The following is a 21962-nucleotide window of genomic DNA, read 5'->3' as shown; positions in this document are numbered from 1 at the left end:
TTCCTCGCAACGACATGATACATGCGTGCCACTCGATTTATTATTTTACAATTTGCCGAGCACCCGGTGCGATGCAGGTTCCCAGTGCGCGTTTTTCATCTGGGCACGATGTGGCGAACGCGTTCATTCACAAGCGGACCTCGTCATCGGCGCGTTGACATCGCGATTTAATGCTCGGCCAATCGACCCGCTGCATCCCCGTCTGCCACGAGGAGAATTTAGAGGCATCGAGGTTTCGGGCATTTAAGCAGCCTCCTTTCGTGCACGGTGCACCCCGCACCGTTGGCTCTCGTGCTGCCTTATTAATAGTTTCGCCGCGTATTTTTTGCTCTTGCACGACTCCTCGGGTCCTGTCTAGCCGACGCTTCGACTTGACCACCCGCGATACGTCAATGAAACGCGCAGAAAGGGATGAACTATACAAGAACCGCGATAGACAAGCGTAATAAATTTCTAATAGGGTGTCTGCAGATTGAATCCTACTTTGGGGCTCCGCTTCCTCCGCTTCTCCTTGGACATTGTGCAAAATTACCGATGAGAATCACGAAATATTATGTGCAACAGATTAAAGTTTTAGTCGATTATCAAGATATGAAAGGTTTCTAGATTTTTAAAGTCCTTTTTATTGTTGGAAACTAGAATTTTTGGGAATATGTCACTGATATTGCGAACATGTGCGTGCGTAATTTTATTAAAATATAATTTAAATATATATAATTAACGCATAATTTCCTTGGAGTTTTTACCTTGGTTGTGTGAACGTGTGTAAACTGTGCGACGACTTATCTTGGAAAAACGGAACGTTTTGTTGAATTTCGGGTTTGGCTCGAATCCTAAGTCATCGTAATCTTCTCCTCGTTGAACGACGTTATTATTGCAGAGTCACGTATCCTCTCTTTGCTTAGGTATGCCCTTAGACAGGATGACGGCTTTCCAGTCATCATGAGAAGAGTCTAACTCGTTTCTAGTTGACTTAGGTCATTACCATCGATATCATCGTTAATCCGAAATATGATGAATTATGTACGTATAACGACAGATCATAAATATGTTTTTAAGCTCCAAGTTCTTGCATCAACGCTTCTTTTAAAGCTCAGAGATAATAATGAAAATTAAAAGTCGTTAAATCGCTAACGTGTTTTCGAGTATTCATCATCGGATGATATTAATCATGATTCCATGAATCACGATGATTCAGAATCCAGTCATATCAGACGCGAAGCTTTCACTCTTTTTAAGCTGTCGTTGGAATTTGACTAATCGCGCTTAAAGCCTCCTTATTTATTATTTGCTTTATTTTAAGTCAGCTTGAGAAGCTGTTGCCGATCTCGCTCTATATTATTCTGCTGGATTACCCGGATTACCGTTTTGCTCCTCTGTCAGGAATTCCATACGATTTTGCAATTCCTGTGCTCTAACCGGTTACAATTACGCGGTTGCCCGTTCATAAATAACGCACAGAAATCTGATGTTATTTGTGCGCGAAATTCATATGACTAATGAACTTTTAAGCAATTGCAATCTGCTCCTGTAATCACGGAAGCGCGGAAGCAATCGAAGAAAAATGACACCGCATTACAACACGTGTAAGGACGCCCATACGCACGCGGAATGCAATGGTAATTGCTTAATGACGCAGTAAAAATTCATAATTCCCATCAACAAGTGGCAAAAAACTTGGCGTGCCTTCCTAGTCATTAGAAGCTCGTTAGACAGTCGAGTCGCGTACGGCATTTTCCCACAAAATTAAATCTCTAACACACTCGCGGGGTCGCGGAGACTACCATGAGATTAACCTCATTGGAAAAATAATTTAATTCTTTTCTTTCATTGATCAATTTATGGATAGACCGCTAAAAGCACTCGAGACAGTTGCATATATAATACACGCGTTGCGCCTGAGACAACTGCACGGAAATGTCTTCTCTCGGTGGTATCCCGATTTTAGAAATCCGTTTTGCCTATCTAAAATGCATATCGTAACATTAAAATTAATTAATAATGGAATAGCGTTATTATTGTTATTCGTTACCTAACTCTTATGGCTGAATCAGAATGTATCAGAGGCATGAGCGATCAGCTGATCGTCGTCGGGAAAGAATATGCGAAGGAACACAAGATGCGGTGTGAAATGATGCGTGGTATCACGTGCAAATTTCGCGATGCTAGCGTAATCGATTTATCATTATTATTATTTTTCTCGTTATTCGCAAAACGAGATTTAGCTGGGAATCACTCAGAGCGATTCAATACATATGATATTTTATCAGAGAGGACAAGCGTATGATATTTCATGCGTGAAACAAGGAAGAAACGCTTTTCTCTTCTACCTATATTTGCGCCTAATTTATTTATTATGCATGACAGAGAGAACTTGACGGCGGGCTCATTACGTGTTCATATTTATGCATCGTCATTTTCTCGGCTGTGTTCTCACGCGGATTAATACACAGGGCGAGAGCCGTTAATAAAGAGTAAAATAACGCTTTTCACACCATGCGTTTTTCGATCGGCACGCCCACCGCTCACATTTCCCTCTGTTTGATTATCCCAATTAAGCCGCGATGAATATTTATTTATTCGGCTGTCACACATTCCATCGGCCGGCTGCAATCAGTATCATTACATTACCATCGAAATACGCACGGAGCCCCATAAACGAGAAAGTCGTTCGCTCACGCGGTCGGCGCGGATCGTTTGATCGCGGATGCTGTCGACCCGTGCGCGTTAACATTCTTAGGCGAAGTTCTCCTCCTTGTATGGGGAAGACGAACGAATCCAGAAACGAGATTCCACCGGTCGGATTCCTCGATGATTGATCCGCTGGGGTGGTAGAGCTGACGTCGCGGCGCGATCGTGCGGAATGCTTTAACTCCAATTATCCGAGGCCGGGATTAAGGTAGTCGCGCCATTACCGAGGGCGGCCGTCATCGTCATCATCGGCATCATGTTTGGGTGGCTTCCAAGCTACCGCTCGTCGTCATCTCGGGCGGTTCTGCACGCACGCGAACGTAAAACACACACGCTCTCACGCAGCGCATTACGCAAAGAAAGCAATTAAGCGGCGAACAGTGGACGCGCGACGGAACCGGATAGTTCATTGATTTCCGTGATGAGCGACACGAACGAACGATGCATCGGGGGACTAGGTAGGGACAGTCTAACGTTACGTAATTTATGCAAATGACAATTGCAGTAGCGCGCGCGAGCGAATAATTGGAGGAAGAGGTGGAGAACGCGACGCGAGACCTGTTTAAACGCTGCGCTGCGTTCAGTGCTTCTTGATTATGTTCTTTATGTTCTTTCATTAAGGCTACGACGGTGCCTGTACTACTTGGCGTCTCTTACAAATTCCGCTGGTAATCCAGGATGACAACGTTATTTCTCGTTACCCGCGTACAAACAGCGTGCGGTGAACTTGAGACAGGGTGACGGCTCTATCAAAGTTTTCCCATTAACGGAAACTTCGTTTGAAGTTTAGCTGAACCTCACGTAGTATCGGCCGTTGGCACAGTTAACCCATTTTGCGAGTCGTCGGTGAACGAGCGCGTAGTAATGCAAATAGGATAGCACTTCTCTTTCTGTTTCGCTCTGTCTCGTGGCGACCGAGCAAGAACCGACGTGCGATCAAAGTTTCAGCAAAGGTCACCGTGGTCCAGTTACGAAGGTGGTGGATATTCTTGGATCACCTCTTCTTTCGGTGCGACCATGCGGTGGACCGTTTTATTTCATCAGTGTTTTTTTTTCGACTAAAAGACTTCAACAACTGCTTTCACTCTTTTGCAGAAAGAAAGATGAGAAAAATAAAACAAGTTGTATGTATTGGGTCGTCCGGAAAGTTCGTGCCGATTTTGAAGGAAAATTCAAAGGCAACATTTTTTTATGTCGATAAATATTTATTGACTTATGTATGCACCGTTTTGTTTCACAACCTTTGTCCATCTTTCACGCAACTGGAAGATTCCATTCTCTCAGAACTTCTTAGATTTCTCGGCGAAAAACTCCTCAAAGTGGTTTTTTATGTCGATCAAAGAGTTGAAGTTCTTGCCGCTAAGAGAATTTTGTAAAGACCTAAATAAGTGAAAGTCTGAAGGTGCAATGTCTGGTGAATACGGTGGGTGAAGTAGCACATCCCAGCCAAACTCCAACAATTTTTGTCGGGTAGTCAAAGAAACATGAGGTCTGGCATTGTCCTGATGGAACACGACGCCCTTCCTATTAGCTACTTCTGGACGTTTTTCCTGAATCGCTGTCTTTAATTCGTCCAGTTGCGAGCAGTACTTATCTGCATTTATCGTTTGGTTGTGTGGTAGGAGCTCATAATATAGGATTCCTTTCCAATCCCACCAGACACAGAGCATGACTTTTTTTGGATGAAGGCCGGCTTTCGGAATGGTTAATGCTGGTTCATTTCGCTTACCCCAGGATCTTTTTCGTTCTACATTGTTGTAAATGATCCATTTTTCGTCACCCGTCACTAATTGCTTCAAAAATGGTACGTTTTCGTTGCGCTTGTACAGCGAGTCGCAGATGGAAATGCGATCCATTAAATTTTTTCGACCAAATTATGCGGAACCCATACATCATAGCGACTTACGTAACCAAGCTTCACTACATGATCGTGGACAGTGGTTTTCGATATTTTCAGTATCTCTGCTAATTCACGTGTCGTGTAGCGCGGGTTATTCTCGATCAGTGTCTTGATTTGGTCATCATCAGTAGTAGAGGGTCTGCCCGAGCGTTCTTGGTCTTTAAGGTTAAAATCACCAGCTCTAAACTTAGCGAACCACTTACGTACGGTTCTTTCAGCTAAAGCGCCTTCTCCGTAAACAGAACATATCGAATTTGTTGCTTGTGAGGCATTTTTGCCTTTCCGATAATAGAAAAGCATCAAGTGTCTAAAATGTTCTTTGGTTTCTTCCATCTTCAAAAGAGTACAAAACTGACACGAATCAATTTATCTCAAAAAAACTTTTTTCCTAAATGCGTTGAAATGTCACCTTTAAGCATATGTATATAAATCGTATGTTTTCAATAACATTGATATATTCAGACATGTTCCAACGCCATCTATTAAAAATCGGCACGAACTTTCCGGACGACCCAATACGAATATTTTCTGAACTAGCGGTACGCACAAATGATTCTTTAGAGAAATGTCTGAAAATATCTTTACAAATTTTAACGCACACGGGAGCCGCAATCGCTTACGCAAAACTTAACGGATAGAACACATCGAGTCAACATCCGCGTGATCATCAAAATACATTTTACCGATATCATGAGCCAGCGCGTCGGTTTCGTCTTCCGGAGCAGCGATGGAACGGTCGCTTATCACGACAATTCGGATATCGAATGCCAGTCTCAGGTCCGAGTTACAGCGACCGACTCGAAATTGATTGCCCGTTGAAGCGAGCTTATCTTGCCGAATTTTCGGGAGCCTGATCGGGAGTGTTGAAACGTCGGTTGAGCGGTTCGGCACTCCTCGTCAGATAAAATCATTCCGCGGCGATAAAGGCGCGCCGGCGAAATCGAGTGATTTCTAATGATGGCCGTGTCGAATGTCTCGGGATATCGAAAACCGGATGGATGGATCGAATCGGGTATACCGTATAGAATTAGCATCGAACGGACGACTCGGCGTGGTTCAAGGGTGATGCTCGATTACATGTTCATTAATCACTGGCGGCGGCACGAGTCGCTCGGCCGCCGTTCATTCGGATTGAAATTCTACACCAGGATAGCTGCTGTGATTTTCGAAAAACCAATCGCAGGTGTCGAGCCGGATTAAATACGAATGATGAAGCACACTCAAGCGTTTTATCCCGTGTCGCGTGTGCGTCTATGTGCTCATTAATGCGTCGTGGATAAATCGGAACCACAGAATGATGAAAAAGACGCGTGTCCCATTTGGGATGTTTTAGAATCACCAACTGTAAACGTATTGAGGAATGATAATGTTGTTACAATTTAACTAATGCACTATTAATTTGGTTTAATGGAGCATTTGTCTGAATTGTGTAAAAAATTATTAATCATTGTACGCGAAATTTCGGGTCTCGGTTCACGTTTCTTCCGCGTAAAATCTGGAGTCGAGGATTTCAGGCTAGGAGATAGATAAGAGATATTGTTCTCACTCAATATTCGACTTTATTCTGTGTCCCTTCTGTGTTCAAAATAACTCGGTTACATACCTGGTAAACTTGTTTGCTCATATCATCTCCGCTTCACTACAGCGCGTCAACAAGTAATGGTCGTTATTTTGAATCATCGCGTCTAGCGAGTCTGTGATGACTCACGGAAATATTCGGACGATTCGCGGTACAACCGTCCGTTACATTATGGAAATAATTTAAATCTTATGAGGACGTAATACATTATGCTTATTTATTTAATTTTTTAGTTTTTAATTGAAGTTTTGTTCCATTTGTTGCTTTATTCAGGAGTGGAGAATGTGATTAGATCATCGGATTCAAATATACACTGATCATTATTATTAGTTAAAGATGCAGGAAGATAATCTGATACTAAAATTAATTCGCCACTATGTCGATAAAATGTGTAATCAACATACGCATGGTTCGCCACAAATAAAATAAAACCTGTTAGACAGCTTTAATCAGATATTTGCTCTAATGCTAATTGGGCTGTACCAATTATTATATTATCATACATAAAATTATTTGCGAAATTTGGCAATTACTGTTTTCTCAAATTCGACATATGTTCCTCGAATCATACGAAATAATTAACTGACGACTTAAACTCGCGTGGAGAACACGTCATGTTAGATCTCGTTGCGTCCAAGTTCTCCAACGCTTTACTCGTCGATCATCCATCGATCGATCGTCGAGCGACATGCATGCTCAAGCGTACTCACTGTAGTCCGAGGAGTCGTCGTTGGAGCCGTTCACCGTGCCGTCCGGCAGAATCTGCAGGTGCCGGTTCTTGATGTACATCTGTATCTTCCTTGAGGCACCGGTAATGTGGGAGAGATTGGCCGATCTTTCAGCTCGAGTACCCGCGTCGCTGATCAGGTCGCTCGGCGCCGCGCCCACCGCACCGATGATCGCGCCAATCCCTAGGACACTTAAACCGCTCGCGGTCGGTCTCGCACTGAACTTGAACACGCTCGACGAGCTGAGCAATCCGCACCGTCCGAACGCGATGAGGAAGAGGAGGAAGGCCAGCTGGAGGAACGAGCGTATCCTCCCGCACTTGGTCCTCCTCGCGGAGTCCTGGTCGATCCTCCCGATCGGCACCTCCTCCGGTCTTCCATCGTGTCGTCCTCTCGAATAATTCGATCGCGCGTTCTCATCCGTCCGCGTGTCTGCGTTAACGGCGATCCTCTCGTCGATGTCCTCGCGGTAGTCCTTACGATCGTCCTCGCGGAATTTTTCTTTCGAGCGAACTCGCGAGTGGTGACTAGAGAGAAGAATACTTCCTTCCGTTGTCGCGCTCGTTCCTGCCGCGTGACTGATCGGATGATCCACGTCCAGATCTTGCCACCTGCAACGCGACGGCCACGGAGACTTCGTGCAGAATCGATCCTGGTGACTTCGACGCCCCGTGATGAAGTTCTCTGCTATCGCCAGCCGAGTCCCTTCCGCAGTTTCATCGCGTGGTCGCGATTCCGCTCGCTCGGATTTGCCGTTCGCGTACACCCAGCAGTCCCACGTGACTCTTGGACGCTCTTTGGAGACATCCTCGATCGTGCGCGAGGACCCTCTATAAACGAGACACGTAAGTGCGGCCTCCCTTTGTTCTCGACGTAGCGGCTGCGCTGCCACGCAATTCTTTGCCGAGAATTCTGTGTTACTCGCGGTTAGAATCGGTTCCTCCTCGCCGATCCTTGGAACTCTCGCGGGCGAGGTTGGATCGAAATCGGCAAGAGAGTTCTCGCTCCGGTGATCTGACGATTCCGATCTTCCCGCGCAAATCTCGAGTCTTCGTCGCCGATCTCTCCGGGCTTTCCTCTTCGACCTGCCCGGTACATTTCTTTCGCCGAATCTAAGTTGCCTCGCGGACGAAGCCCGGTCGGGACCGACCCGGCGTTCATCAGTGACGGTCGACACGTGGATCGGCGTCGCAGTCGAGCAAACGGCACGGGGATCACAGTGCAGCACCCTATGCCCGCCCGTGTCAACCTCAGCGGGCATGACGGTCTCATCCGCTTCTTCTTTTGCCCTCCACCCTTGTCGTCGTCCACCTTAGCCGCGTCACGATCGTCTCCCGTAGACTCGCCGATCGTCGCGCTTTTGATCTTCCTCCCCTCGCGAGTCTCCTCGCTTTCTTCCTCCACGCCGATCGGTTCGCAGCCTGGTTGTCTCCGTTGTGCTCGGTATCGTTATCGTCAGTGCGATATCGGTGAAGGTCGCGCGCGCTGCCAGCTGGCATTACAGCTCCGTGCACCGCCGACTTCCGGTCACTTCCGCCTATGAAGACGGTGCCCCGTGGAAACGTGAGCTGCAGGAAACGGAGGACGCGGCTGACGGTCCGCTGCTGTTACCGTCCATGCACCGTTGTCGCGCTTGCGGTACTCTCGCATTATTGCGGTCCTGCGCACGCACTGCGTCGGACTCGCGATCCTAGCTGTTGGTCCAGCTGATTGTTAAGCCCTGGAACGATCCTGGAATATCACGGATGGAAAATGAGAGCACCGTCGATTCACGCGATGGCATTAGATCGTCAGCAAAAGTTCCGTGAGTTCCACAACTCAAACGATCGACCGAAAAATAGCAGTCTTTACTGTCCTTTGGCCCAGATGCCGCCGAGGATACTCGATACACTGCGAATGATCCTGGCAGCGAGGTTGATCGGAATCGACCGCGAACGACGACGACCGGGCCCTCGATGATCGGCAAACGACTGATCCTCTGTAAACAGTTTGGTCGCGGTATGCAAGTTGACGCTACCGGTTACTTTCGACGGCCTCGCTCCGTCCTTGTTTCCTTCTCTCTCCCTCGCTCTCGTTCTCGCTCGTTCTCTCCCGGTCGCTATCAATCGACGAGAGCCACGACACGCGTTACCTCGCACCGCCTTTAACGGGTTTCCTTCTCTCTTCCTCTTTCTCCGTGGGTTCCCTTCAGACTCGTCCTACCGATGTCTTTCTGAGTGTCGCGTGTCCTTCCGGGATCGCCGCCACGCGCGGAATGATCCTCTCGCGAAAGATCGACGCGTGCAGATCGTCACGTAATGCACTACCACTGTATCACCACTGTTTATCACACTCGTAACGAAAATCTTGGAAACCCCCCAACACGATCGAGACCTCACGATCGTGCTAGTAATCTTATGACACAGAGATCGGTTTGCCGATTGCGAAATTACACACGCGAAAACGAGAACACTTCTGTCCGCGTTCAGGATTCACGTGACGATGATCAAGGGGCACAAGATAAGGGAGATCGAAATCGATCTGCGGCGCCGATCGTTCACGATCGCATTCGATATACACCCCGAGAAATACTAGAAGGTAGAATATGAGAAATACTCGACGAGAGAACTCTGGTTCGTGACGAACAATCGTTCCCTCTTAGTTCATAGGGGAGAACAAGAGGACGAAAGATGACGGGGTCGTCCGCTAATTCGCCGTTGATGACGATCTCACGTCGACGCGGCAGGAGGAAGGGGCCAGAGGGAACGGACCACGCGTTAATCTCTCTCTCTCCCTCTTTCTCGTCAGGTCCCGCAATTGTCACAGGGGGTCGCGGCCGCGTGCGCGCGCGGGGTTATCTCGCAGGGTCGGATGGTGCCGGTGCGGCGTCCGAGAAACTACTGAACGAGTGCCGCGGTTCTCTTCCCCGGCTCGCCGGGTTCGGGCACGCTTCTCGGTTCGCTCTCGTAGAGAGACCGAACCGGCGCGGCGGTGGCGGACGGACGGACCAACGACGGCGGCGGCGGTGGTGGCGGCACACGAGCGCACACCACGGCGGTCCGTCGGCGGTGGCGGAGGCAGCAGCCGAGAGTGAAACCACCAACACTGTACCAGCGGGACACACGACTCGCCAGCTCGCTCTACTCGCTACATGAACCTGCTGCGGCAGCATCCATCCCATCCCGCGCTCCGGGCCGTGAGAAGAGAGCCGGCCGTCGGTTTAACAATTTCGCCCGTATGCCTCGTCCTCCGTCAACCGTCGTCGTCTTCGTACGTCCCCGACCACGCCGCGGTCGTCGTTTCGTCCAGTTTTGTCGCGCGCTCGTAGTCGCAGTCCCGTTCTGTTCGGTGTCGCCGCTTCCGTCCCGCTTCCGTCCCATTCCAGAGCGCGCGACAGATCTGGACACTCGCTCGCTCGTTCGTTCGTTCTCCGGCTCCGCGCCAACACCACCGTCAGAACCACCAACCACCACCATCACCACCACCACCGCCACCGCCACCACTACCACGCGCCACAGCTTCTTCTGCTCCCCTCTTTCGCCCTCTCTCTGCGTATCTCTCTCTCTCTCTTTCTCTCTTGGGAGCTCTCTTCCTCCGCTTCGTTAAGGTTTATCCCTGTCTCCGTCTTGATCGCTGCTCTTCTTCGTCTTTCTTCTCTCAGCGACTCTCTTGCCCCGACGTCTTCCACTTTTCTATTTGTCCGCTTCTTCTCTCGTCTTCTCTCCTCTTCGTTCCGCTCTTCTCGCTCTTCTAAACCTTGTCCCTTTCCTTCTCCGCGGATCGCTCTCCCCGATCCGTCTCGTCTATTCCAGCACTATCGCAACGTGTTCTCGTTTTCCTTGCCTCCCTCTTCCTCCCTTACGTCACCTTTCTCTCTCGTGCTGATCGCGGAGTAGAGGAGTGACCAAGGGCTGCTCACCTCATCGGGAAGAAAAGGACGATCGACGACAAGGAGGTCGTGAAGGACGCGCGCGAACACCTGCGAACCTGCGAGAGAAGATGAATCGCTGGACAATCGCCTCTTGCACGCGTGCTCGCGTTAAGGATTCTTCCGCCGTCACCTCCGTCCACGTGCACCTCCTTTCAGCGGGTCGCTTTTTGATGTTTCCTTCACACCGAGTGACGTACACGCGCGACACCGTGATCAGACGCTGTCGCTCGTCCACGACTCGCAAATTCTCGTTTCCTTCGGCTGCATCTTCCTTCTCCCATTTTCCTCCCCTTATCTGAGATCGAGAGTCATCAGGGTTAAACAGTGTACCGGATGCTCCTGCGGGCACAAAGCAAATCGTTTTATGGTTAAATTCATTGGATTTCTTTTTGCGGGGTGACCGGTATGATTAATACCGCGCATTTTATAGTAAATTATTATTATTATTATTATTAAAATAATCAGGTTCCATTATGCTAATACGATTCTTTTCACATTTTTTCATTTTTCGACTTTTGCAGTCTTTACCCTGCAGTCTTCTCCACAGTTTCCATGTGATTTCCACTAAATCAACGTTCGGAATCTCGTAACGAACGGGTTTGCAATTCCATTCCACGGAAGCACGACGATTAAGGCAATGATCGACCGGAGTGCGTAAAAGCACGCGCGCGAGTCCGTTCCGACGTCGCAGCCGATACATATCGATTGTTCTCTCACTCGGAAGAAGCTATCGCCACTCTCCAAAAGTGGAAATGTTCGCTTCTTACGCGCACTTCCCCGCCTTGCACCAAGAAAATGGAGAGATATCTCTCATCGTAAGCAACGCGACGAATGCATTCCGTGACGTCCGTGTCTAACACTTTTATGGCTACGCGACGAATTTCCGGTGTGTCGAGCGTATCATGCGCACGGACGAAGGCGCGACGTGGTACAGGATGCTTCAGAACTATGGTACTTTGGTACTTTTTGTCATAGATTCCGATAGTGATAAAATTAGAATCACCTCTTTGATAAAAACTTTTGCATTTGCATGTCGCAGTTTCTCAATTTTTAACATTCGATACCTAGACGATGAAGCCTCGTTTCTATTTGCATCTCTGCGAATGCATGGACTGATTATTTATTATTCATACCTGAAACACCATGTACATCGTAGGGATATAGCTTCTCGAAAATGGAACGTTTTTTATTGTTCAGTCTGATAACATGACTATGTTGCTTTGCACTTCGATGGACGGTTTTAAGTTACTTAAAGTTACTTACCGCGTTTTTCGTGGACAAAGTGTTTCCAGACGGCCGGAAAAAATGAAATAAACTGGTCCCAAGTGACCGTGCGACAGACAGATTCTTCCAAGAAATATGGCAAAGATTAAGACGCGTCAACATTCTTTAGTCTCCATCCGAACATCTTTATTGCTACGTACCGGACATTCTTCAACGTTGTATCTTCAACATTTAGAGCGCATTTTTTTCAAATCAGAAAAATAATGACAAGCGAGATAGATTTGAAGTAGATAATTAAAGTTTTAGCTTGAGAAAAATAGAAAGTTCCGCGAACAGAATCTAGTCTGATAAGACTTTAGACTCAAAAAATCAGGACGACATGGCTTAGTTAAATTCAAGAGAAGTCACCACATTATGAACTGAAATATTTGCCAAATTGTTACGAAGAACAATTTACGAGGAAGCCGTGAAGGTGCACCAGGCATTCGCGCAATTAGACTCCCAGTAATTATTATTGAACGAACGAGTTGAGCATCTCCATGGAGAGATCCGGTTAGGGATAACTTATCTGGTCGCTCGTAAATATGACTGTGTATGAATAATCTCTCGGGAGGCAATTTTAAAAGTGAAAGCCGAAAGTGCATCCTTCGAGAACTCGAGAGCCGGAGATTAGGCGCCAATACGCATTTTCTTTTGTTGTCATGAGAAAGGAAAAGATAATTTCTGAAATTTTTGAAGAGACTCCCCCTGGAAGGCTTTTATGACCATAGATTAGTTAGGAATTTTCTGATGAAACAAATATTACACGTACATTTTGTAATAAACGCATTTATTACAAAAAGCGATGAAAGTGGCGAACATTAATATTTATTAAGTGCAGTTTATTGGACGCGATAATTCAGATAAACTACGCGAACCTGTCGGCACATGTGATAGCAAGAGCACGGAATGTTAAATCAAATAGTAACAGATAGATAATAGTATTTTTCGACGTCCGCAAAACTCTTAATAAATATTAATGGTCATCATTTTGCTCGATAGAAAGTAAATTGATCGCAGCTGCGCTAATACTAATAAAAATCAACTGTTGGATGCTGTGTGAGGATAGGTAAATGGAATGGAGAGATGACGGAAACATAATGTTAGGATTTTCTTTATCTTAAAATTCTCCATCTCGGACATTCAAGAGAAATATACACGTTATTTTGTTTCTAATTATATTTTATGAAATAAAAATAAAAGCAAAATTATGAGTAAAAATTCGCTAATTCTCTTTTATTTTGCACTCTTCAAGTTTTACATTTTACATGGCAGTTACGCCCTCCTGTTACTCTCCCCTGAAGGAGAATTGGTCATGCCTTGTAAAACAGTCGGCGGTCGGTGTCATTTCTCCTAGTGGTTTTACAACTTCACTGGGAGCGAGAGCCCATCGAATTATCTGTCCTAAGCAAGCACCCGGACGACACTTAATGCCACCTTCTTGAAATCGTTTACTGATCCTAAAAGCACTTAACTGTATGACTTGACTGATACGATCTGCACTTCTCAATGATGATAACGCTGATAGTGCAATAGATGTCAAAACAATACTAAATGGCATCAATAACGAGACCAGCAAATATACATCGTAAATTAATTAATTAATTAATGTTTCCTGCATGTTCTTAAAAATATCACGTAACGTTAATAATTCCACAGATACTTATTGATTTTCATATATCTATAATACGTTTAGGCTTTATAAGAAACATTATTCATATGGAAATTTAACATTTGGTTCTGCATCTTGGCAAGCAAAATAATTTATAGTATAAGTAAAACTTTTTGTTTTTTCTTGATGTTAATAAATTAAAAAAAAATAAATTATAACGGCAAGGTAAAGTGGATTTCGTGACATTGCAGCGAGGTAGAACGTTGTAACAAGCCCGGCTAGCTCAGTCGGTAGAGCATGAGACTCTTAATCTCAGGGTCGTGGGTTCGAGCCCCACGTTGGGCGACTTTATATTTTTCTTCTCGTTTCTGTTATATCTACATATAAATAAAAAATCTATATTTTTATAATATACATACGATTTTATTTATAGGCAAAAGTTCTTGAATTGCAAATAATTCAACAATAAACGAAACGTCTTGACTGTTATTCTGGTTTTATTTCCTATTATTCTCGAACATTCTCGAACGAATTCGAACATTAATTAATTATAATACTGTTTTATCATTCATGATAAAGTTATATTTAAACTGGTCAATTTATCTTTTTACCACTTTCATCTATTTGCACCGCCAATTTTCATTGAAAGCACAGTGTCCCTGGAAACAAACTACCCAACAATAACCGTTTTGGACTATCGCTACATCGTCGAAATCGCAAGTGATAATAGCGCTGCAAGTCTCTTTCACGATTTGTCAAGTCTTGAGAGAGACGTTAATTAGCCATGGTTTGCGTTTATCATGGATACCGAAACCTGTCCCTCTATCTCTCGCGAGGCACACAGCTGTCTGTAGGACGCAGTAGAATTATTGCATGGTCCTTTCACTAACAATCGGAAAATCGTGTCATTTTACCTATAATATACTACAATATATCGCGTATTTTCTTTTCTTTTATTATTCGCCGTAATTATCTCGTGTTGTTGTTTCTCGCAGTTATCTTGCCCTTCATTCGGTGAAACTGCACAGCCTGCCGTTATATAACGCATTTCACGTTGAATAATGTGCGATTCGAAAAATCGAATGAACAAATGATAATTATCGTGGCGCAATTTCTGGCGGGGCGCGTAAACACGCTTCTGGTGATCAATTCTGTCGCGGATCGGTACATTCCTGACAAATCGCGTCGATTACGTTGTATCACGAGTTCGAGAGGAGTGCACGGAAGCGGGCGAATTATCGCGTACATGGGGTGCATCGTCGTGCGCGTCGCGTATCTTCGACAGCTCGCTCGTCGCTTAATTGGGGGGCGTCATTGTTTAGCGTGTTTATGCATTATAACGAGCCCAAGGGTCTCTCGGGACCGGGATGATGTTATAATCATCGCCGTGAACGGACGTTTGAACAAGGGCGTGACCAGGCCGCAACGGCAAAAGAATAAGTCACGAGGGGGCAGGCAGACACAATGGCGTGGCATCTAATTCATGCAAATGCAGCTCGTTTCAGAGAGAATCGAGCTCCCATCTGTTTAAAATATCCCGAAACGATTCGAGATCCACTTATCATTTATACGCAGCACGTATCCGAGACCGGGACATGACGCAAACGCGACGAGCCGGTCGGCTGATTCACAACTGGAATACATTTGGAGAACGCGAGCGCGAGATTCGATTCGATAACGTTTTGTTACACTCGAACATGCAAAAAGCAATCTCCGACGTAATCGAATTACATCGGTAATCTCCGAGGAGGCTGAAGAATTCTCAGCCTGCATCAGGGGGCCGGGGGTATTAATCACGGGAGCAAGTAGCGCAAGAACGATCGGCGCGGCGAGTCAGCTCGCGGATTCGCAAAAATGCCGCATAAACTTTTACGGAACGGTCAGATTTTATGGGAGTGCGTTAATTAAATGTCGCCGCCGTTTCGCGCGCGGTTTGCGTCCGCCGGAGATAATTCCGCGTCGTCCGCGAGAGTTTCTGCGCCAATGGAGCGTCGGGATTTTATAGTTTAATAATAGAGCGGCGCGCGCGGGTAGAGTGTTTGCTTATCGCATCCCTGATTTCCAGCATCGAAGACACGACGCCCGTCGACCGTTCGACCGTTCGTTGGTCGTGCGGCGGCTTATAGGAGTGGACGGATGGATGGCCGAGAGCCGAGGGAATAAGATAAAAGAAGAAAGCGAGAGCGAAATAAGACGCCGACGAGAGAAGACGTCGTTGGCGAGCGGAGGCGATGGGGTGGCGGATGTCCCACCCCATCCTCCGGACGCGAATAATCGACGGATAATTTGAGCCGGCGGGCACCTCGTCGCGTATTTCGTACGTTCGCTGGGTGTGCCACCCTTCTTACCGTAGTTGCAATCGATAGCTTAGAGCTAGGATGGTCCACGATGCGTCGATAATCGAATGGATGAGTAATGATGAAAGCTCCTTGCGAACAGCAATCTTGGGGTGTCTGATATTTTTTGCAATAAGGTGTATTGCTCTCTTTTAAAGTACAGATATTACGTGCATGATCAGTTAAATTGATATCGAGACGGCGTAGTATTAGGAATAACATAGAGATCGCGTCTTGCGTACGTGTAGCGTGTGAATGTATTATATTATAGAATTATTAAAAATATCCAATTTTAAGTTGAATTAAATTATTGAAATTGTTTCTTTTTTTGTGTTCCACATCGTTTCAGCAGAAAAAAGATGTGATTACGAGATTTTATGATTTTAATTTATTTAGATGACGACATTTGATAATTAACATAATGTGCATTATATATATATACAGAGTGTCCCGGGTTTTAACCGACAAACTGCGGGAGCATATTCTACTAGTGGAAATAAGAAAAAATTCTTATATCGAGTTTGCTTAGAAATGCTTTATTACAAAGTTATAAACCAATATTGAAAAGAAATATCAGATAAGTAACAACGGATTTTTTCACAAAAATAAAAATTATCTACGCAATGATTTAGTGACGCATTTCAAAATGTTGTCCTTGCACATCGATACAAGCTAGACATCGACGTAGTACAGAATTTGTTACGGTACGACATTCCTGAAAATTTTGTTGCATCTCAGTAACTGAATTAGTAATTCGTTGCTTTAAATCTATCTGGTACTCTCCTGTTAGGAAATCTACGTTGATACTTTCGTACGGCAGCTCGTGCATTTCCGTCACAGAATCCGTACACGAAATGAATATCAGTGTATTCCTCATTTGAAAACACTTTTGGCATTTTGATAGTAATTGCTAGTGAACATGAATACACATAACATAAACATCTTCGACCTTCCAAATTCTACACTATGTTCCGTTGTTACTTATCTGATATTTCTTTTCAATATTGGTTTATAACTTTGTAATAAAGCATTTCTAAGCAAACTCGATATAAGAATTTTTTTTATTTCCACTAGTAGAATATGCTCCCGCAGTTTGTCGGTTAAAACCCGGGACACCCTGTATATATATATATATGACGCTAATAAATTTAGTTTCTAACATCTGTAATTAAGACTTCCCTTTTCGCTGAATAGACAGTAAATGTGTAACAGTGTAGTGGTAATCAACTATAAATTTCTTTAATGTCATGCGCATGCATATTAATATCGATACGCGTATACACATTAACATATTAATCTACTAGCATATTTATACATTATTTATACATCTTGTGATAATCACCGAATGTTAGCTACTTATAATGAAAGGTATTAGCATTGATAAATTATTATTTAAATATTTAATTTACGATCAATTTGAAATATTTTTCTTTATGGAATATATGATTTCGTTCATAATTAAAGCTGCTTATACAAATACGTAAAATAATAGATACTCAGAGAAACTCAGAGAACATTAAACAAACGCATTTTAATTAAATTAAGATTATAAAACTATCGTTTTATTAGATTCTTTATAAATTTGAAGGAAATTATTGACTCTCGTTATCCGACCCTTGAAACAACTTTACAATTTTGATGGACTAATTCCGGTTTTGCGGATCGAGGTATCGTTACCGCATATTTAGCAATACAATCAATCCAACGAAACGACCGAGCATGCCAGACATACCAAATAAGTGTTGCTGAAAATCCTGGTTAAGTGAGGAAGATGGGAGGCAATCCAAGGGGAAAATAAGAAGAGACGCCCTCCTCGTGGAGGCTTGTCGAGGGCCTCCACCCCGTGTAAGTGGTTAAAGGGATCTTCGTAGAGACGTAGGCGCTACGTAGGTGCTCGCACGTAGACGCGGGCGTACACAGGGATGTGGACGGGCGTAATTCAATGTGCTCCAGGCGCGATTTTTATTTCTATTCGCTCGTAATAAACGATTATCGTAATAACAGTGATTACGCGGTCGGTTCACCTGCGCGACTTTGAAGTCGGAACGCGCGGGGCATGCATGCCGGAGTAAGAAGATTAACCCCTCAACTGATTACCTTCGCTCGATTTTTCGATAGAGAACCATCGGCCCCGTTTCCTACGCGAGGTAAACACGCCAGCACAATTTAGACGATCCGCTCTTACGGCCGCGTCCGTTCGCGCGTTCGTTTGGACAGTTGCGGTGCTCGTGGAACGCCTCCAGAAAACTGATTTCGTGTAAAACAGGTTTTTTTTATGTAAAACTAGACGATGAAGAACATGAGTCTTTTAATGAATTTTTAATGAAAGAGTATGCAGGGAGAAATATGGAATGCTTGATTCGTCGGATGTATCTAATATGATATTGATTAAATATATTAGATACTTATACATTAGTTCCTATCGAACTACCTGGCGAATAACACATTTATGTCGCGTTTTCCATTTTTAATTAGTCTTTACGAGTCGCGTCAATCTGGGTGGTCCATATTATTATTTACATGTTCTTATCGTGAAAAGCATTTCAGCATCCTCCGTGAGCATCGCTCGTGCCACTTTCGTCTCTTGGCATTTGCTCATCAAATGCTTTTAGAGGAATCAACTTGTTATCTGCTCGTACAAAGTTCTTTGAATTTGCATACTGCTATCGAAATTGTAAGCCAAGGTACGTGGCTTCTTATTACCGATCGGAATAATATTCGTGGAGCTTTAAGCACGTTTCATAATCACATTGCTAACTATTTGAGGAAAGGAAGGAATGTATAATATTATACTTCAATAATAAAATAATTTATACAGCATCGAGATAATAATTTTTTCATATTGCAGATTAAAAGGAATTCATTAGTTTTATGCAATTGTACGAACTGAGTCACGCCGCGTGACTCACGCGTGCAAACCGAATTCGAGAATAATGTCTGATTAGAATTTCTTTTTACGGTCCTTTCGTGTCTGATACCAATTGCTTATGATCACTTTAGATAATTACGTCGATTCCTGGTGTGCAGTTCGACTTGCTCAAGATTCTCCTCCACGCGATGTCCAATGGATGGTATCCTCGATTCCGTAATAGAGCCATTAATAGATGAGATCACGCATTGTAGTTCGATCAGATCGCCTTACGGTTATCGACCCTTAATAACGATCATTATAATGGGAAGATTTCGTGCCTTCGTTCGATTTACGCGACCATGGGACTACTCGGAAATTGTTGCTCCACAAAGACCCCATAGCACGTATCCATCTTAAATGTTCCTTTCCCGAGCACTTTTTTCCAAGATTTGTCGCAACACTTCTCGGAGAAACGTTCTATTCGTTCCATTTATACATGATATGGGTCTCTAGCCATAAATCGTTTCTAGCAAACAGAAAATATTACGAAGCAATTCACCGTGAATCGTAATTATATATCACACCTTGTGTGATATCCGTACTTTACTTAGAAAATAATTTGATGCTTTCATAATTTGTAAGATGAATAATTTCTAAGACGTAAGACTTGATAGTTCGAACCGGAGGAGCCGCTCGATTCATCCAACAGATACGAAGAATTCGAGGAACGTGCCGTGTCAGCCACTTCGAGATGAGTACTTGTTAATTCGATTAAATCCGACTTGGTCTCCAGCGGGACCAAAATGCGCGTACATTTTACGACGGTGTTTACACCGTCGCACTGATCTTCTGAATAGAGCCAGGGTGTCGTAAAGAAGCAAGTTGTCGCGCGCCGGTGCCTTTGGAAAGGGCTTAAGCAGGGTGGACTCCGTTCCACCATAAAGGTTTCCGGTCCCCGGGAAGCTCGGGTACCCGGCGCGTCCCACAAACGCCACACAAGTCGACTCCAAAATCAGATATTGTTCGGTCCTCGACTTCCTGCGTAACCTATGATGGATGGAACCAATCGGTCAAACCGGATAACCGGGTAACATTGGATCATATGCCGAGTCGCCGTCGACCATGGGTGGCGCGAGCATTTCCGTTTTTCTTGGACTCGAAATTATACCTCGTTACCTCATCTCCGGGATAGTCCGTCGCCTGGATTAATAACGAGCAGTTTTAAACAGAGGTAGTTTCACGACGGTCGAATAAGGGATGCGTTCTACACTCTATGAGGAAGAACACGCTGCAGCGAATTAGCACTGAATTAAATGTGATTAATATACTTTCGATGAATCAAGATGCATTTACTTTCTTTTGAATTTGGACTTTTTTTAAGGATTTTTAAGGATACATGTTTCTCTGTGCGGAAATATATATTCCCTGTGCTCGAGTGTAACAGAATGTGACCAAGAATTTTTTCTTTCGTGATAAAATTGGACATGCAAGCGTCTCTTTGTATTGGTACGCTAAATGATACGCTTTCCAGTCTCCGAGTCTACGAAAATGTATCGCATCGGATAAAGATCGGTGTCTCGAATCTCACAATCTGGGAAAATGTCGCCCGGGCCGTCTCTAATGCGGTTCAATTCGGCATTCCGGGATGGCTATCGAATTTCTCAGGATAAAGGGTAACCGCGGGGTTGTCGCCGAGGAGGAGAAGCGAAGGCGGCTGCCTCACAATTGCCTCGAAGGGAAAACAATTCCCGTGCCAACCCCTTCGTCGTGATTAATGTATGCAAAGATAGCGCGCTCGGGATCACGTATTAGTTTCGAAAAGAGAGACGGACTAGGGCGAGGCGGAAAAAAGAGAGAGACAGAGAGAGATAGAATGAAGGAGATGAGTCGAGGAGACAGAAACGGGAGACGGAGGGGGACGAAAATAAAATGCTCACACCCGACTCGTTCATTATAAATGCCCCTGTGTGTCTATTGTCCAGGCACGCTAGGTGTGCTCGGGAACCTGTAAACCCTTTCGAAGGGTTGTAGAAAGACCGGCCCGTAAACCGTAGGGCGTCCCACGACGCGCATCGGGCAATGATTTCTCGGCCGGACAATAGATGCGGTTCGCCGATAAGGTTCGTGTATGCCGATTTCTTAGATCGCTCGCCGGCGCGATCTCTGTAACGCGCGGATGATCCAACGTTGAGTCTGTTTAAAATGAATCGTTGTATTTTGCGCTCGGTATTACATGAAATAAAAATCTTTTAACATTTTATTTAGAAAATAAATTTTTGTTTCCTATCAGAAATCACGTGGCAATCATCTGTTTTAATTATTTTTAATTATTAAATTACGAAACAGTTTTCATTCGCTATTTAATTTCAATTTGAGAGAAAGTAGTTTTATTAAAAAAATGCTTAATACTGAACTATCTTCCATAATGTTCAGCGATTCATCCAGCTTTGGTATTACTACCGAAAGTAGTCTCTTGTATTCTCTAAAAAGCTTTCAAACTCGATTGTAACTGTCGAAGCCAGCCGACCGATGCGGAGATCGCGTCGGCCAAACACAATCTCAGTTCAACGGTCCGCGGGCAGATTGATTAATTGAAGGTTACGAGGTTCAGAACGTTAAGTGGTTCACCGAAATCTTCCTACGGGCACTTGACGTCGGTAGCAGAAGCAGCGGCGGCTAAGCTGAGCCGAGGAAGGGTCGCGCGTGTGGAATCAAAGCCGGATCGGTCTCGGCTTTGGGGGACAAAGGGAAAAGGACGGGGAAGGGGAGACGGGAGGATGCGACCTGAGCCAGTTACCGCTTTTTCGTGTCAAAACACGACACTAATGCATCATTTGAAGGAAGGCGCCCCTGGCTGGGAGCGTGTCGGAGCGTAGCGCCGGCCACGCCGGAGACACCTCATAATCGATTGGCGTGGCGTTCTCCATCGCCTCGCGTGGGTACGTGTTACGCCCTTCGCCGGATTTAAGGGCCTTCCTCCGTTAACGACGAGTCGTAACTCACAATTTATCGGGACGATTCGTTAGAGAGGTGAATCTCGCGATGGGCCACTTGTGGAACCACTCGCTCCCCAAGCAGCAACGCCGATCGGT

At 45.0% G+C, this 21962-nt stretch overlaps 1 protein-coding gene, 1 long non-coding RNA gene and 1 other non-coding gene across 3 annotated transcripts in view; 1 reads left to right on the top strand and 2 right to left on the bottom strand.

Annotated features, from left to right (window-relative positions):
- The window catches only part of LOC113562977, a 97798-nt gene extending 87948 nt beyond the window's left edge, over positions 1–9850 (bottom strand). The window contains exon 1 of the mRNA XM_026973883.1: positions 6881–9850. Within this exon, the coding sequence (XP_026829684.1) occupies positions 6881–8159 (1279 nt within the window). The 5' untranslated portion in view covers positions 8160–9850. The remainder of the gene's footprint in view (positions 1–6880) is intronic.
- A 562-nt stretch (positions 9851–10412) lies between these two features.
- Positions 10413–21962, bottom strand: part of LOC109611347 — a 55687-nt gene continuing 44137 nt past the window's right edge. Inside the window, exon 2 of the long non-coding RNA XR_002193726.2 lies at positions 10413–11147. This is a non-coding gene — a long non-coding RNA (uncharacterized LOC109611347). The remainder of the gene's footprint in view (positions 11148–21962) is intronic.
- Trnak-cuu lies at positions 13956–14028 on the top strand. Its single transcript has one exon. It is a non-coding gene; the product is annotated as a tRNA-Lys (tRNA).

The sequence above is a fragment of the Ooceraea biroi genome, chromosome 11, assembly GCF_003672135.1.
Source record: "Ooceraea biroi isolate clonal line C1 chromosome 11, Obir_v5.4, whole genome shotgun sequence".
In the NCBI taxonomy this organism is placed as follows: Eukaryota; Metazoa; Arthropoda; class Insecta; order Hymenoptera; family Formicidae; genus Ooceraea; species Ooceraea biroi.
Note: the sequence above shows the minus strand (reverse complement) of the source record. Positions and strands in the feature narration are given on the sequence as shown.